The sequence below is a fragment of the Lutra lutra genome, chromosome X (assembly GCF_902655055.1).
Source record: "Lutra lutra chromosome X, mLutLut1.2, whole genome shotgun sequence".
Lineage (NCBI taxonomy): Eukaryota > Metazoa > Chordata > Mammalia > Carnivora > Mustelidae > Lutra > Lutra lutra.
The window spans coordinates 54108123-54121695 of record NC_062296.1 but is presented as its reverse complement, the minus strand read 5'-3'; the positions used below and the strand labels follow the sequence as shown (position 1 = coordinate 54121695).

Here is a 13573-nt window from a genome sequence, read left to right as displayed (position 1 = left end):
AAACTTTTTTGGTATCATATGGTTACGTTTTTTAAAATATCCTTCTTTCTAGAGGTATATGTGGAGGTAATTATGAATGAAATGTTACCCGGAATTTGATTTAAAATATGCCAATGTGAAAGGGAAGGGTATAGAAAACAAGATACCATATGTTGCTAATTGTTGAAGCTGTATGATGGGTACTAAGGTTCATTATTCTATTTCTGTGTATGTTTGAAATTTTCCATGATAAAGATTTCTTTAAAAAATCAAGTCGCCCAGCTATAAGGATGGATGGGAAAGCATCAGGACGTGTTTAGGAGGTTCCTGCAATAGGCTGTGTGAGAGGTGAAATGGGCTGTACTAGAGAGAGGAAACAAATAAAGTAGATATTTCAACAGATATTTAGGAGGTATAATGGATAGGGCTTGGTAACTCAACGAATATGCCAAGTGAGAGAGGGAGTCAAGGACAAGGCACAGATTTCTGGTTTGAATATGCGGCTGGCACCAAGGACAAAGGGCAGATTTGCGGAAGGCTGGGGTTTGAGGTACCTGTGTAGCATAGCACACATGGCAGCTGAGGCCAAGGGGGTGAAAAAGATACCCCGGATGTGAGAATGCAAAAAGTGAGAAGGGAGGAGCACCTGGGACAGAGAGCGAGGAACACCCAAGGCCCATCTGCTCACTGTGAAGGAGGTCTTTTGTGTGTGCACCTGGGCTGAGATGTGTACATGCATGGAAGGGGAAGACTGGCAGTAGGCAGGGACGGGGGCAACTGATGGTGGTGATGGAAGATGCACCTGTGTCTGTGTGCATAGTGGGGGAGACCCTAAACCACAAGTCCCTCCCTTCCTCGCCAGCCCGCCCCGCTTTCCAGCCATGGTCACCACGGGGCATTCGGGTGGACTGACTCTCCCTTTGAACAGCTGGGAGGATGTCGCCGCCCTCGTGGCTTATCCTCACCTTCAGATCTTCACACAGGTCACCGTAGTCAATCTCAATCAGGGCCTCTCGTGCATAGATGCTGGAAGTTCGCTGGGAACCACTCACAGAATCCTCCCCCTGGGAGCTACCCTGCAATGGTGAGAGGGAGAGTCCAATGGAGCACACTGGCCACAGAATGCCCTTCTAACGGGGGGGGGGGGGGGGGGTGGCTTGCCAGCCTTCAAAGTCTTTGCAAAGCACCTTACTAAAGCACCTGTGGCAGGACAGCAGCTCAGAAGACACAAAGACCTCAGTTCAAAATTAGGCTCTACCACTAAAAGTGTGATCCTTGGCAAGTCATGCCATCAGATCCTGACACCAGAAGCCTGATTTAAATACATAAACCCTCAACTGTAACATGGGATACTACCTGCCTGGCAGGGTTGTGTTTAGGATTAGGAGTAATTATGTCACATGTTACCATGGTGCCTGGCACATTTCTGGTGTTCAAAATATTTTGCTGAATTAAACTGAAATGCTGTTTGGAAAGAGGGAGGGAAAAAGACATGTGGGGCTGAGATACATACCCAGGTCTAAGCCAGATATTTGCAAACCTCCCCTCAGTTAATGTTCCCATCCCTTCCTACCAATCTTCACCTTCAATGCATAAAATGCCTTGGCTTCTCTATTGGCTAGTGTCCCTCTCTTTCCTGTGACTAAGCCTTGTCACCACTTCATTGCTGATGTCCCTTATCCAACCCTCTCCTGGCCAACCTCCCTCACTGCAGCTAAGCCATCATCTCTCAGGTCCCCCAGCTTCCATCTTCCTTTGCTCTTGGCTAATGTCCCTCAACTGCCACGCTTAGCAATATCCAACATCTGCTGGAGCTTTTAGCTCAAGTCCTTAAGGTTACAGAATGATTCCATCTTTTCCTGGCTTCCCCCCCTCACCACCTACCAATATCCAGCACTACCCCCAAGTCAACTTCCCTTTCATACCAAGGCTACTACCTTTCCCCTACCTGCCTTCATAGCCTCAACTTGCCTCATGACCCCTGCATCCCTCCTTATGTCCCACCACCCCTGCCCACCATTCTTTTCTCTCCCTCTTCCCCTCCCTGGTTACTTTCACTGCCATCCCTGGTTAATGCTGTTTATTGTCCACTCCCACCACCAGCCCTAATCTGATACTCACCTCCTCCTGACTAATGTCATCCATGGTGCCCTTAGACAGTGGCAACTTGATATCCTGCATCTTGCAAGCCTGCAACAGGTTGTGGCGGTCACTGCGTTTCTGTTCCAGCTTGGTCTCAATGGCTGTTACCTCCTTCTGTAAATGGGTCATTTCCCTAAAAGGTCCAGGAAGAGAGGTGAGATCCAAATCCAGCAGGCTGCCTGCTCTACCTACGTCCCCCAAACCCAGGCCTGAACCCACTCACTTGTTGGCGCCCCCCAGTTTCTTACGAATCTCCTCCATCTCATGATTCTTGTCATTCACCTCCGACTTCTTGGCCAGGTGCTGATTCTTCAGGTCTTGTAGCTGGGCCATGGTCTCATCTATGATCTTCATGTGTCTTTGTTCCTCCTGGTCCCAGCAGGGGGAACAGGATAAGAAGTGAACGTTTTCCTCATCTCCTCTAAGGATCTTCTCCCCTTGCCCCCACCCTCTCCACCAGGCAGAAGGAGCCTCCATGTCAGAGCCTCTCCTCACGAAGCTCTGCTTTCACATACCACCATCACCCTTTAGGTGTCTCTATCTTTTTTCAAATTTGGTTGCCCTCTCTCCCACACCCCATTATACAAGTTGCCTGATGTAGAAAAGTGCAAAGAACTGAAACAGTATCAAGCAGAAAAAAAAAAAATCACTGGTAATCTCACCAGCCAGAGACAACCAATTAACATTTTAGCCTATTTCTTCTTAATACTACTTATATAGACAGCTCTACAGAGTTGAGACTAGACTGATTAATACTGTATTTTCTGACTTAATGTTATATTTGAGCATCTTTTCCACATTAAAATTGCTGTCACGGGCAATATAACATTAGTGTTAAAAAAAAAAAAAACCCACACAAACAACACTAAGTATTTCTATGAGTATGTCGACATGAATGTATAAATATTTAAATAAATACTTATAAGGTCTGGAAGAATACCCACTACATGGGATTAGCTCCAGGAAGAGGAAAGGGAGTGGCATTAAGAATGGCCAGTCAAGGGACGCCTGGGTGGCTCAGTTGGTTAAGCAGCTGCCTTCGGCTCAGGTCATGATCCCAGCGTCCTGGGATCGAGTCCCACATCGGGCTCCTTGCTTGGCGGGGAGCCTGCTTCTCCCTCTGCCTCTGCCTGCCATTCTGTCTGTCTGTGCTTGCTCTCTCTCCCTCTCTCTCTGACAAATAAATAAAAAATCTTTAAAAAAAAAAAAAAAAAAAGAATGGCCAGTCAAGGGGAGTGCAGTCTTAGCACATCTGATTTTTTTTTTAAAGTATTTTTTTTTTTAAAGATTTTATTTATTTATTTGACAGAGAGAAATCACAAGTAAGCAGAGAGGCAGGCAGAGGGAGAGGAGGAAGCAGGCTCCCTGCTGAGCAGAAAGCCCGATGTGGGGCTCGAACCCAGGACCTGGGATCATGACCTGAGCCGAAGGCAGCGGCTTAACCCACTGAGCCACCCAGGCGCCCCACATCTGATTTTTTTAAAGGAAGAATATTTGGTTTTCACTTTGATCTTAAAGTCACTTGAAGGGAACATCTCTGCCACTTCCTCCCAAATGGCTCATAAAAATAATATGCATACATAGACAACACAGAAGCAAATATGGCATGTTAGTGATTGATGAATCTCAGTGGCAGGTAGGTGGGAGTTCTCGATAGGAGTCTTGCCACTTTCTGCTAAGTTTCAAATGATTTCAAAATAAAAAGTCAAAAAGTCGTAGAAATAGTATTCTGGATCATCTAGCTGCCCACTTACTCCTGCCTGAGTACATTTGCATTTAAGATTCCAGTGACAGCACAAAGGACTACTTTAAATATCAGGGTTTAATGAAAACAAACACATGCGCGTGCACACACACCCACCCCCCCCCCCGCCCCAAACAATGAACGCAGGCAGACATAAAAGTCAAATGATATGTTTAAGCCAAGTGAGGAGGATCAAATCACCTCTGGAGAGGATGCTATAAGAACAAAGGTTTCACAGTAATTTAAAGAGAAAGAATATGGGAAAAGTGGGTCGTCAGACAATACCCAGTGACACAAGCAAACTCAACTCAAACTGAAACTTGGCTGTCACCAGCACAGGCAAAATGTGGAAAGGGACTCGGTTTCAGCAAAATACCATCATCTGTTGCACTAAAATTAATGTGGTTAATTATAAAAATTAATTAGTAAGTTTGTCCTGGCTTTTTGGTGAAGTACTCTAAGTATTTATGTTTGTATGTATTTTAATGTCAAGGATTTTTTAGGCCAACACTGAAGATCTTAGGTCTTTAAACAGGGTCTGTGTATTACTAAAATGTGAAGACCACTAAACTACACAAATGTAGCATAATTTGCTAAACTCTTAATTCCCAGAGGACACTGGACAGTTTCCAATACGGAACTATAAATGTTTGTAATAAACATCAACCTCCATGCACGAAGCTGTGCCAGCATTTTGGATTTCCTCAGGTTTTACTAAGAGGGGATAAATATATCCTGAAGACTCTTGATGGATTGTGCCATATGGCATAAGAATGCTGGTCTTGTGCACCATGGCCAGTATTAATCATCTGGTTTTTTGTTTTTGTGTTTTAAATCTTAGGTGATGTAATAGGAAACAAATTATATCAGATTGTTGCTTTAATTTGCATTTCTTTGACTTCCAGTAAGGCTAAATTACATGTATGTGTTTACAGGCTATTTGAATCATCTTGAACTGTTTGTGCCTCTTACTCAAATTTTTTTTCCTATTTAGGTCTTCGTGTTTCCTTATTTCAATGGGGCTTCATAAATTATGGATATTATCCTTCTGTCTATCGTATCCCTTCCAATTTTTCCACCCAGTTTTTAGTATGTCTTTTCATGCTCTCCTTCCTTACCTTCTTGAGCTTTTCTATCTCATTTTCATCCTTTTTCACTGTCTGCTCCCACATGTGTACTTTATCCTGGTCCTCTTTCAGTTGGTTCTTTTCAAAATCCAACTGGATGCCCAAACGAGTCTTCTGATTCTCAAACTCCAAACTGTGGGGAGAAAGGAGAACTAGATCCAAGACCCAGGGATTCGGTTAACTACTGAATTTCAGTCACCATTCAGTTTATCCCTCCACAGCCACATAAAACTGTTCCCTGAAGTTGGAGAACTAAGTCCCTCAGCCTAGCCTTGTGGATATGGCACAAGGCAGAGAGATCAAGCCAAACTCCACTAATGCCCCTTTATACAGTGGAAGACTCCAGAGCCCTGCCAAGTTCCTAGGAGGCACAAAAAGGTCCACCTGAACCCACCAGCTATGGTAATTCCTGTTTATTAAGTTTCTGTGTATTTTACATAATTACCTCTAATCCTCTAATAGCTCCACAAGTAAGCATTATTATTCCAATTTTACGAATGAGGAAACATGGGCCAAGAGGTAAAAGACCTTGCCCAAGGGCACACAGCTAGTAAATGGGCACATGTGAGATCGGAAGCCAGGTCTAACACTAAAATCCAAGCTCCTTCTCCTATGGCACCATCGCAATATAATGTGGTAGGAAAAGAGGTCTGGCATCCAAACCCTGCCATTTACTAGTAATCTCAGCCAAGCTAGTTATACTCTCCACACCTCTATCTCCTCACGTGTAAAATGGAAATAAGAATAGTATTTACCTTGGGAGTTATCGGGAGATTTTTAAAGAATTAATATGCATCAAATCCTTAGAAGCATGCCAGACACACAGTAAGTACTTAATAAATTTTAGTTACTATCATTATTGACGGGTATACTGGCTGCATTCTGCTCATATTTGCTCATGGGCTTTGACTCTTTCCAACTACCACCTCCCAACACACCCGTATTCCAGAACCTTCAAGGAGCAGAGCTTGGGTAGTTTAAAAAAAAAAAAAAAACCATGGAGAAAATACGAGATTCCTGCCACTGCCCTGCTCCCCGTCTCTTCAGAAAGTCAAAGAGTATGTAACCAGCAACCAGATACTAGCTAGCAGGCCAGGAAGGGCTAATTTCCAACTGCCTCCCCACTCCCCCAGTATGATGTGACAGATGCTGCCAGATGTCATGCTAGCAGCTTAAACCCATTAGTCACTATAATCCAAATGGAATGTAATTAACTCTATTAATTTTGAGCTATGCAATTTTAAGTCCAATCTCCTAAGCATGACTCATAAAGCCCTCTGTGATCTGGCCCCTGCTGACCTGTCCACCACCCCCGCCTTCCTCCTGACCCCATTTTTATGCTCTGGACATTCAAAACTACTTAGTTTCCAGTACAAGGCACACTCTCTCACACCTCTGAGCATGCTATTCTCACTGCCTGAACTCCCTTCTGTAGGCTGCCCACCTGGCTAAGTCCTACTCACTCTACAGGCATCTAGATCATCACTCCTTGTTCTGTAAAAGCTTTCCTGACAGTTGTGAGCAGGTTCTTTGTTTCTATTACACTTTTCTGGGCTTTCTTCCCTTTGGATGCAGTTAATTATATCCCACAGTTCACTACATGAAGATGTTCACTCTCTGTGCAAGACCCTTCTCTCCTGTGGCTCAATCCCTTATTTCCACGTCCATTATCTTCCCTATTTTGAGTATGTACTCCAAAATGACAAATGTGTATACGTACACACATATGTATATAGCCTTAAGAATGCATATCCCTATAAAATATGCTTGTTTTTAAATTTACACAAATGCAGTGTTACACATTTACCCATGTTACTGCCTATAAATCCAATTCCTGCTTTGAACTGCTATACAGTATTGCATATAGTCTGTATATTCATCACATTTAACTTATATTTTCCCCAAGTGATGGCTGTCCACACTGCCACCAACATCCTATTGCCACAAATGAAGCCAAGACAGACAAGCCCGAATGTGTCTCTTTGTAACCCTATGGCCAGACTCTCTCTGAGATATATACCCAGGAGTAGCTTTGCTAAGTCACAGAGCTTATGTAGATTTATTTTCATGAAATACTGCTAGACTGTTTTAATTTGTAGTTCTCTGATTAAGAACAAGACTGAACATCAATTTGTAGTTATCAGCCATGCGTGCTTCTCTTCCCATGAAGTGCTAACTACATCCTCTGTCCATTTCTCTACTGGGTCTCTTGGTTTTTATTTTTCCTCTTCATTTGGAGTTCTTTGAACATTTCCTCTGTACTTCCTATGTACCTCAAATACACCATCAAGGACACTATTCTGAAATTGCTGACCTACTTGTTTGTCTCCCCAATTATTTCATAACTCCCTGAGGACAGGGACAGTCTCCGATCCCATTCTATATCCCTTGAGCCTAGCTTAGGGGTAAGAAGGCAGTAAGTATTTACTATATGGGCCATGGGCTACATGAACTGCAGACTAAGGCCCAAGATCCAGGTGACCTCTTTCAAAGACTGTGTCATGTTCATCTGCCTTACCCCTATCTCCCCACCAATACCTACCACAGGACAACTGGGTACAACATAGGTACTCAAGAAAAGTTTGTTAAATGAATGAATAAAATAAAGAGGGGAAGAGAAGATAAACTGTTGTTTTGTTCTTTTTTTTTTTTTTTGTCAGAGAGAGAGAGCGAGCGAGCACAGGCAGACAGAGAGGCAGGCAGAGTCAGAGGAAAAGCAGGCTCCCTGCCGAGCAAGGAGCCCAATGTGGGACTCGATCCCAGGACGCTGGGACCATGACCTGAACCGAAGGCAGCTGCTTAACCAACTGAGCCATCCAGGCGTCCCTGTTGTTTTGTTCTTACTATCCTTCCAACCTAAACTTCATTCTTCTCTGATCTCTCCCCATTGCCTATCAGGAAAATGACAATAGTAAAAGCTAGCATTTACTACTCTTAGTAAGTGCTAAGTATTATGTTAAACGCTTTAGAAGGACTAGTTCATCTGATCTGCCCAATAATGCCATGAACTAGCCATCAGTATTAACCCACTTGACAGATAAAGAAATTGGGGCTCAGAGACAGAGGTCGAGTCACTCACTGCCCAAGATAACAAGTTGGGGAGCTGGGATTCTAACCCAGGTAAACCACATTTGAAGCTGGCACTCTTGGGATGCCTGGGTGGCTCAGTCGGTTAAGCATCTGCCCACCGCTCAGGTCATGATCCTAGAGTCCTGGGATCAGGCTCCTTGCTCATCGAGGAGCCTGTTTCTCCTTCTGCGACTCCTCCTGGTTGTGCACACACACACTCTCTCTCTGTGATATAATAAATAAATAAATAAACAAACAAACAAATAAAGCTGGCACTGTTAACCATGAGACTAGGCCACACTGCCTCCCTGATGTCCCTGTTCTTTAAAGCTAACCTACAGTATACACCCATCGTTCTAAGAGCTGCTCCCCGTCTTATGATTCCATGTGACTTCCCAGGATATCAGGCTGGGGGCTCAAGAGCACCCCCGAGTCCTCCAGTACCCATACTTCCACCTACCGCTTCTTGGCAATTTCATTCTGCCGCTTCACCTTCTCTTCCTCGAACTCCCGGATGTTGCGCACACCAATCTCCCGACAAAACTCTTCAAACACCTCATCCTCTACCTGAGGGGACAAGCAAGGGAGGGCAAAGGCCCTTTGGGTCAGAGTGCTGCTCCAGCCCCGTCCTGCCCCACTGCATATGCTGGCATGGTTCAGCCCCTACGAACCTGGTTCATCTTCTCCTTCAAGTCTTTCATTTCCCTCTCACGACTCTGGATGATCCTCTTGATATCATTAATGCGAGGCCCAAAGTTGGCTAGCTCACTCTCCAGTTTGGACTTCTCCTGCAGGGAACAGGGTTGAGGGGAAAAAAAGAGACCAGGCTCCTTGAAGGAAAGAGCCACACTGAGCACACTGGGCCCTGGAGAGGAAGAGCTAGCTCTCCACATGCTGAGAAAACTTGGCTGAGAATTGCCCAGTAAATGTTCCATTATCTCCCACGTGAACCTTCGCACAGCTTCCTCCCTGGCCTCCCAGGCAGCCAGCTTCAATTCACAGTGCTGGGCATACAGTAAACATCGTCAATTATAGGTCCACACTCCCTTATCTATAACTCTTGGAATTCAGACTTTTTGATTTTAGAAAAAGGTAAAAGGATATTTATACTACATTTTACATAATGCCTCCAGGTTGGTCTCGGGAAGCACCCCATGATCAAACACATTAATGCACCTAGAAGAACTCCCACCCACAGAGACTGAAATGCCTGTACTTACTTTCAGTTCACTTTTCGAACGAACTCAAATATCTGTTGAATGAATGATGCTAATAATAGCATCTAATATTTACTGAGCACTTACTGGGTTCAAGGAATCAGTCTAAGTACTTTACATGTATGAATTCCTTAAATCTTTGTAAGAATGGTATAAAGCAGGTGGTAATTCTAACTCCCATTTTCCAAACAGATGAAAACAGTATCAACTGACATATTAAGTAAGTTGCCTCCCATCACACAGAGTCAAGATCTGAACCCTTGGCTGGTTGACTGCTATGCTTGGTTCCTTGAAGCAGGCTGGGAGGAGGGAAATGGGACAAGTTCCCACTCCCCAGAGAAACCTTGGTGAGGAATGTGAGGGTAGCCTTTGGAGGACAGGGATGAAGGCCAGGCCCCACCTGTAGATTCAGGGCTAGATGTCGTGTCTTGGTCTGTTCCAGGTCACTCTGTGAGTACTTGAGTCGCATCTGCAGTCCGTGGGCCTGAGACTGCACCTGACGTAGCTCTGCCTCTTTCCGCTTTGCCTTCATCTGCTCCTGAAGTCGATGAGAGAAGGGGTAGGGGTAAGAAGGGGAATGGCTGGCCTGGCCTTAAGACTCCAACCCCTGGGGACAGTGAGCCTTTGACTTACTTTCAGCTCTTCTGTCAACCGCTCCTTCTTCTCCTTTAATTTATCCACTGCTTTCTCATCCCAGCGCCGAGCCTTGGCCTTCAAGTCACTGGCCCCACCAGAGATGACCCCTGACTTCTGGAACAGGGTCCCATCCAGTGCCACTGTCTACGCACAGTAGGGAAAAGAGAAAAGAAGAAGGGGGGAAGATGAATAGGAGAATCTTCAACACTAATGTGGACAAAGACTCTCCAGCTCCAATGTGGACAAGGGAATCCATACCTTGTGACGCTGGTGGCCTCCAAAGGCAATGCGGCGAGCATCCTCCACATTGTCACAGACAAGGGCATTGCCACAAGCATACTGCAGGGCCTTTTTGATGTGGGGTGGCTCATAACGAATCACATCAATCACCAGCTTGGCCCCCTTCAGTTCCCGGAGTTTCTCATCTGTAGGTTTCACCTATGGGAAACAGCTCAGTAAGTGGCAGAACATGGACGGCTAGGAGGAGGGGCCCTCTCACACTGTCCTGACCCCATCCCCACCAGCCTCACCTCCAGGTAATCAAGAGGCAAGAAGGTCTCAGGCTCCCCACGTTGTTCCTTGATGTACTGAATACAGTCCCGACCTGTCTTCTCAGAGTCCACGATAATGGCATCCATGTTCTTGCCCAAAACTTTGGTTACAGCAATCTGATACTTCTTTTGTGTGGGTTGACAGAGGTCAATGAGGCGGCCATACTGAGGAAAGTCAGAAGAGAAAACTGAAGCATGAGGCTTTTGGGAACTGGATCAAGAACCCTAATTCTCAGCTCAGAAAAGGGCAGACCAAAATCTGTGTGAGGAACGCAGCTTCCGTGCTATGGAGAAAAAGCCTACTCCGGCCCCATAAGCAACAATCACTTCAGTCATGCCTGAACCCCAAAAGCATCTTTCTAAACCTTACTTTTACCATTGCAAATTAAGTTGAATCCAGGGATGGAATTATAGCAAGAGAGATAATATTCAGGGAACCTGGAAACTCAGTATTTGGCTCAAGAGGCCAAGAGCTCTGATAAAGCCTAGGATGTCCATATAAGCAAATAAATCGGTTGGTACATGCCAAGGAAGATCATATAGAAGCCGCAGTTACTTCCTAGGAGACTAATCACTATCCTGTAACCCCCCCCACCCCCTTTGAAAGGCCTGCCCAGTTTCCCCACCTTCCAGAGAGGAGTGGACACAGCAAGACAAAACTTTCAGGAAGATGCAATTCGTGTGATAAAAAGAACATGAGGTCACGAGTTAGAACAAGCTGCGTTTGAACTGCAGTTCTTCCACTTATAAGCTGTGTTGTTTTGGGCAAGTCACTTAACCTCTCTGAGCCTGTTCCCCAAGCTGTAAACGGGATTAGCAACCCTGTCCTCACAGGGCTGCTGTGAAAATTATCTGACAGTGAGTGGGAGAGTAAGTGCTCAGGAAATGAGTTCCCTTTCCGCTCTTACCACAGAGCCAGGGTACAGGCGCTTGATGCTTTCCATAATCTCTGCCTTTCGCTGCTGGCGGCTGCTCTCCTGTCGGTCAATACGGGCATCCCCCAGCTGTTCCATCACCTGGTTCAGCTCTTTATTGATCTCATCAATACGCCGCTTGGCCATCTCCACCTCCTCTGTCAGCTCCCCCTCTAACTTCTTCTGCTCCTCTAGGGACTGCCTATAAAGGGAGGGAACACAGGGGTCACCCTGGCTGGTGAGAAAATACTTCTGGCTGAGAGGGACTCCAAAGATCCTGCTTGGGGAGAGGCAGGACATGATTCATAAGAACAAGCCTGGAAGAAAGAAGAAAGGCTGCAGAGCCACATACTTGCTAGTGGTGATGTATTCCTCTAGTTTCTCAATCCGTTTCTGATTCTCTTCAATCTCCCTCAGCTTTTGCTTAATCTTTGCCTGGAAGAAAGACAAATATACACCATGACCAGGGGCTGAGCAAGTTAACTCCAAAGAAAGTGCTTAGCAGAATGCCTGAAACATTGTAGGCTCTTCTTACGGCACTATGACAACGATTAATTATTATTATTTCACTACTATTGTTATTAGGAAGGCCGTGAGCAAGGTATACTTGGTAAAAGTGTGGGTTTTAGAGCTAGTCTACCCAGGTTCATATCCTGGTTCTGCCACTTCATAATGATATGACCTTAGGCGAATTACTTCAGGCCTGCACTACTGTTTCCTGGGAAATGAGGAATTAAATGAGTGGATACACGGAAAATATAGTGCCTATCACACAGTAAGTGCTCACTAGTCGTTACCTATTGTCATTACTGTTAAGACTACCATCACTTCTGGGGCGCCTGGGTGGCTCAGTGGGTTAAGCCTCTGCCTTCAGCTCAGGTCATGGTCTTAGGGTCCTGGGATCGAGCCCCACATCGGGCTCTCTGGTCAGCAGAGAGCCTGCTTCCCTTCCTCTCTCTCTCTCTGCCTGCCTCTCTGCCTACTTGTGATCTCTGTCTGTCAAATAACTAAATAAAATCTTTAAGAAAAAAAAAAAAAGAAAGAAAATTGGTGAAAATAACATTTGGAAAAAAAAAAAAAGACTACCATCACTTCTTTTTCTCTGGCCCATTATCCCTCATCTTATAACACATGCCCACCTCTGTCTCTACTTTCTTCCGCTCTTCCAGATCCAGCCGGTCCTGGTCAGCCTTCTGATCTCTATTGAACTTCTCCAGCTCCTGGGCCAAGGTAGCTGCTCTCTTGCTGGCTTCTTCTTTTAATCGGTGGTATTTCTTCACCTTTGTTAGGAACAACCAACCAAATCAGTCTCCGTCAGCAGAGCAATCCCCCATCCCATCCCCAACCCTCCCAGAGCTTACCTGATTCTCCTCCAAGGTCAGGTCTCTGCCCTGACTCTGACTCTCCTCTTCCATCCGTTCCTCAAACTCCTGCCGGGCTTTCTCTACTGACAGCATCTCCTTTTCCAGCTCATCCATGTCACCTTTACGCTTCTTGTAATGCTTCTGAGCATTCTGCAGGGACTTCTTGGCTGCTTCCAGCTTCTTGATTTTGTGGGAGGTATTCTCCTTAGCTTTGATGTACTGAGGCCGCTTCTGGTTCAGCTCTGAGTCCTTCTCCCTTTTGCCAGAGGGGAGAGGAATAAATCAGTTAGTAGTGTGGGAGAAGGGATGATTCCCAGGCTTTTTACCCAAAGAGGGGCCTGAGGCCTCTAGCCAGCCTCGGGGAATTGCCTAAAGAACAAGGGCCTGATGCTGCCCAGATCCTCAGAAAAGGGGCACTCTGACCACTCCCTGCAACTGATGGCTTCAGCCTGACAATCCAGCCACTCTGTAAGGTAAAGCTACCACTCCTGCCTCAACTCTAGTCAGGCCATGCCCTTCAGGAACAACTACCAAGAATGCCCTGTGTCCATTTAGTTGCCCACATCTGATCTAACCTTTTCAAATTCCTGACCTTTAAACTTCTAGCTCCAGATTTCCTCTTCCAGGAAGGCATTCCCAGCCACTTTAGTATCTGGGCCTCCCATCGACTTCCTCTCACTTGCCAAGGTCACCACCCCTTTTAAGTCCTCTCTTTTATGAGTACTCATCTACCCAGAGTCTGAGTACTCAAATGCTCTATTTGTCTAAAATGCAAGTTAAGAAATGTGCTTGGTTCTGGCCAAAGCAAGTCAAGAGGAAAAAAAACTACT

General features: G+C 45.5%; 1 protein-coding gene across 6 annotated transcripts in view; it reads right to left on the bottom strand.

Annotated features, from left to right (window-relative positions):
• The window catches only part of SMC1A (structural maintenance of chromosomes 1A), a 49460-nt gene that overhangs the window by 28559 nt on the left and 7328 nt on the right, over positions 1 to 13573 (bottom strand). For all 6 annotated transcript variants that reach the window (XR_007124882.1, XM_047716791.1, XM_047716789.1 and 3 more), the window contains 14 exons: positions 12741 to 12999; positions 12519 to 12659; positions 11732 to 11814; positions 11374 to 11581; positions 10445 to 10630; positions 10173 to 10352; positions 9912 to 10058; positions 9679 to 9816; positions 8733 to 8849; positions 8522 to 8628; positions 4984 to 5125; positions 2345 to 2490; positions 2101 to 2254; positions 945 to 1055 (listed from right to left, as the gene is read on the bottom strand). Coding sequence is in view for 5 of the 6 variants with exons in the window: in XM_047716791.1 (XP_047572747.1) it covers positions 945 to 1055; positions 2101 to 2254; positions 2345 to 2490; positions 4984 to 5125; positions 8522 to 8628; positions 8733 to 8849; positions 9679 to 9816; positions 9912 to 10058; positions 10173 to 10352; positions 10445 to 10630; positions 11374 to 11581; positions 11732 to 11814; positions 12519 to 12659; positions 12741 to 12999 (2119 nt within the window). In the remaining variant the exon portion in view is untranslated. The remainder of the gene's footprint in view (positions 1 to 944; positions 1056 to 2100; positions 2255 to 2344; positions 2491 to 4983; positions 5126 to 8521; positions 8629 to 8732; positions 8850 to 9678; positions 9817 to 9911; positions 10059 to 10172; positions 10353 to 10444; positions 10631 to 11373; positions 11582 to 11731; positions 11815 to 12518; positions 12660 to 12740; positions 13000 to 13573) is intronic.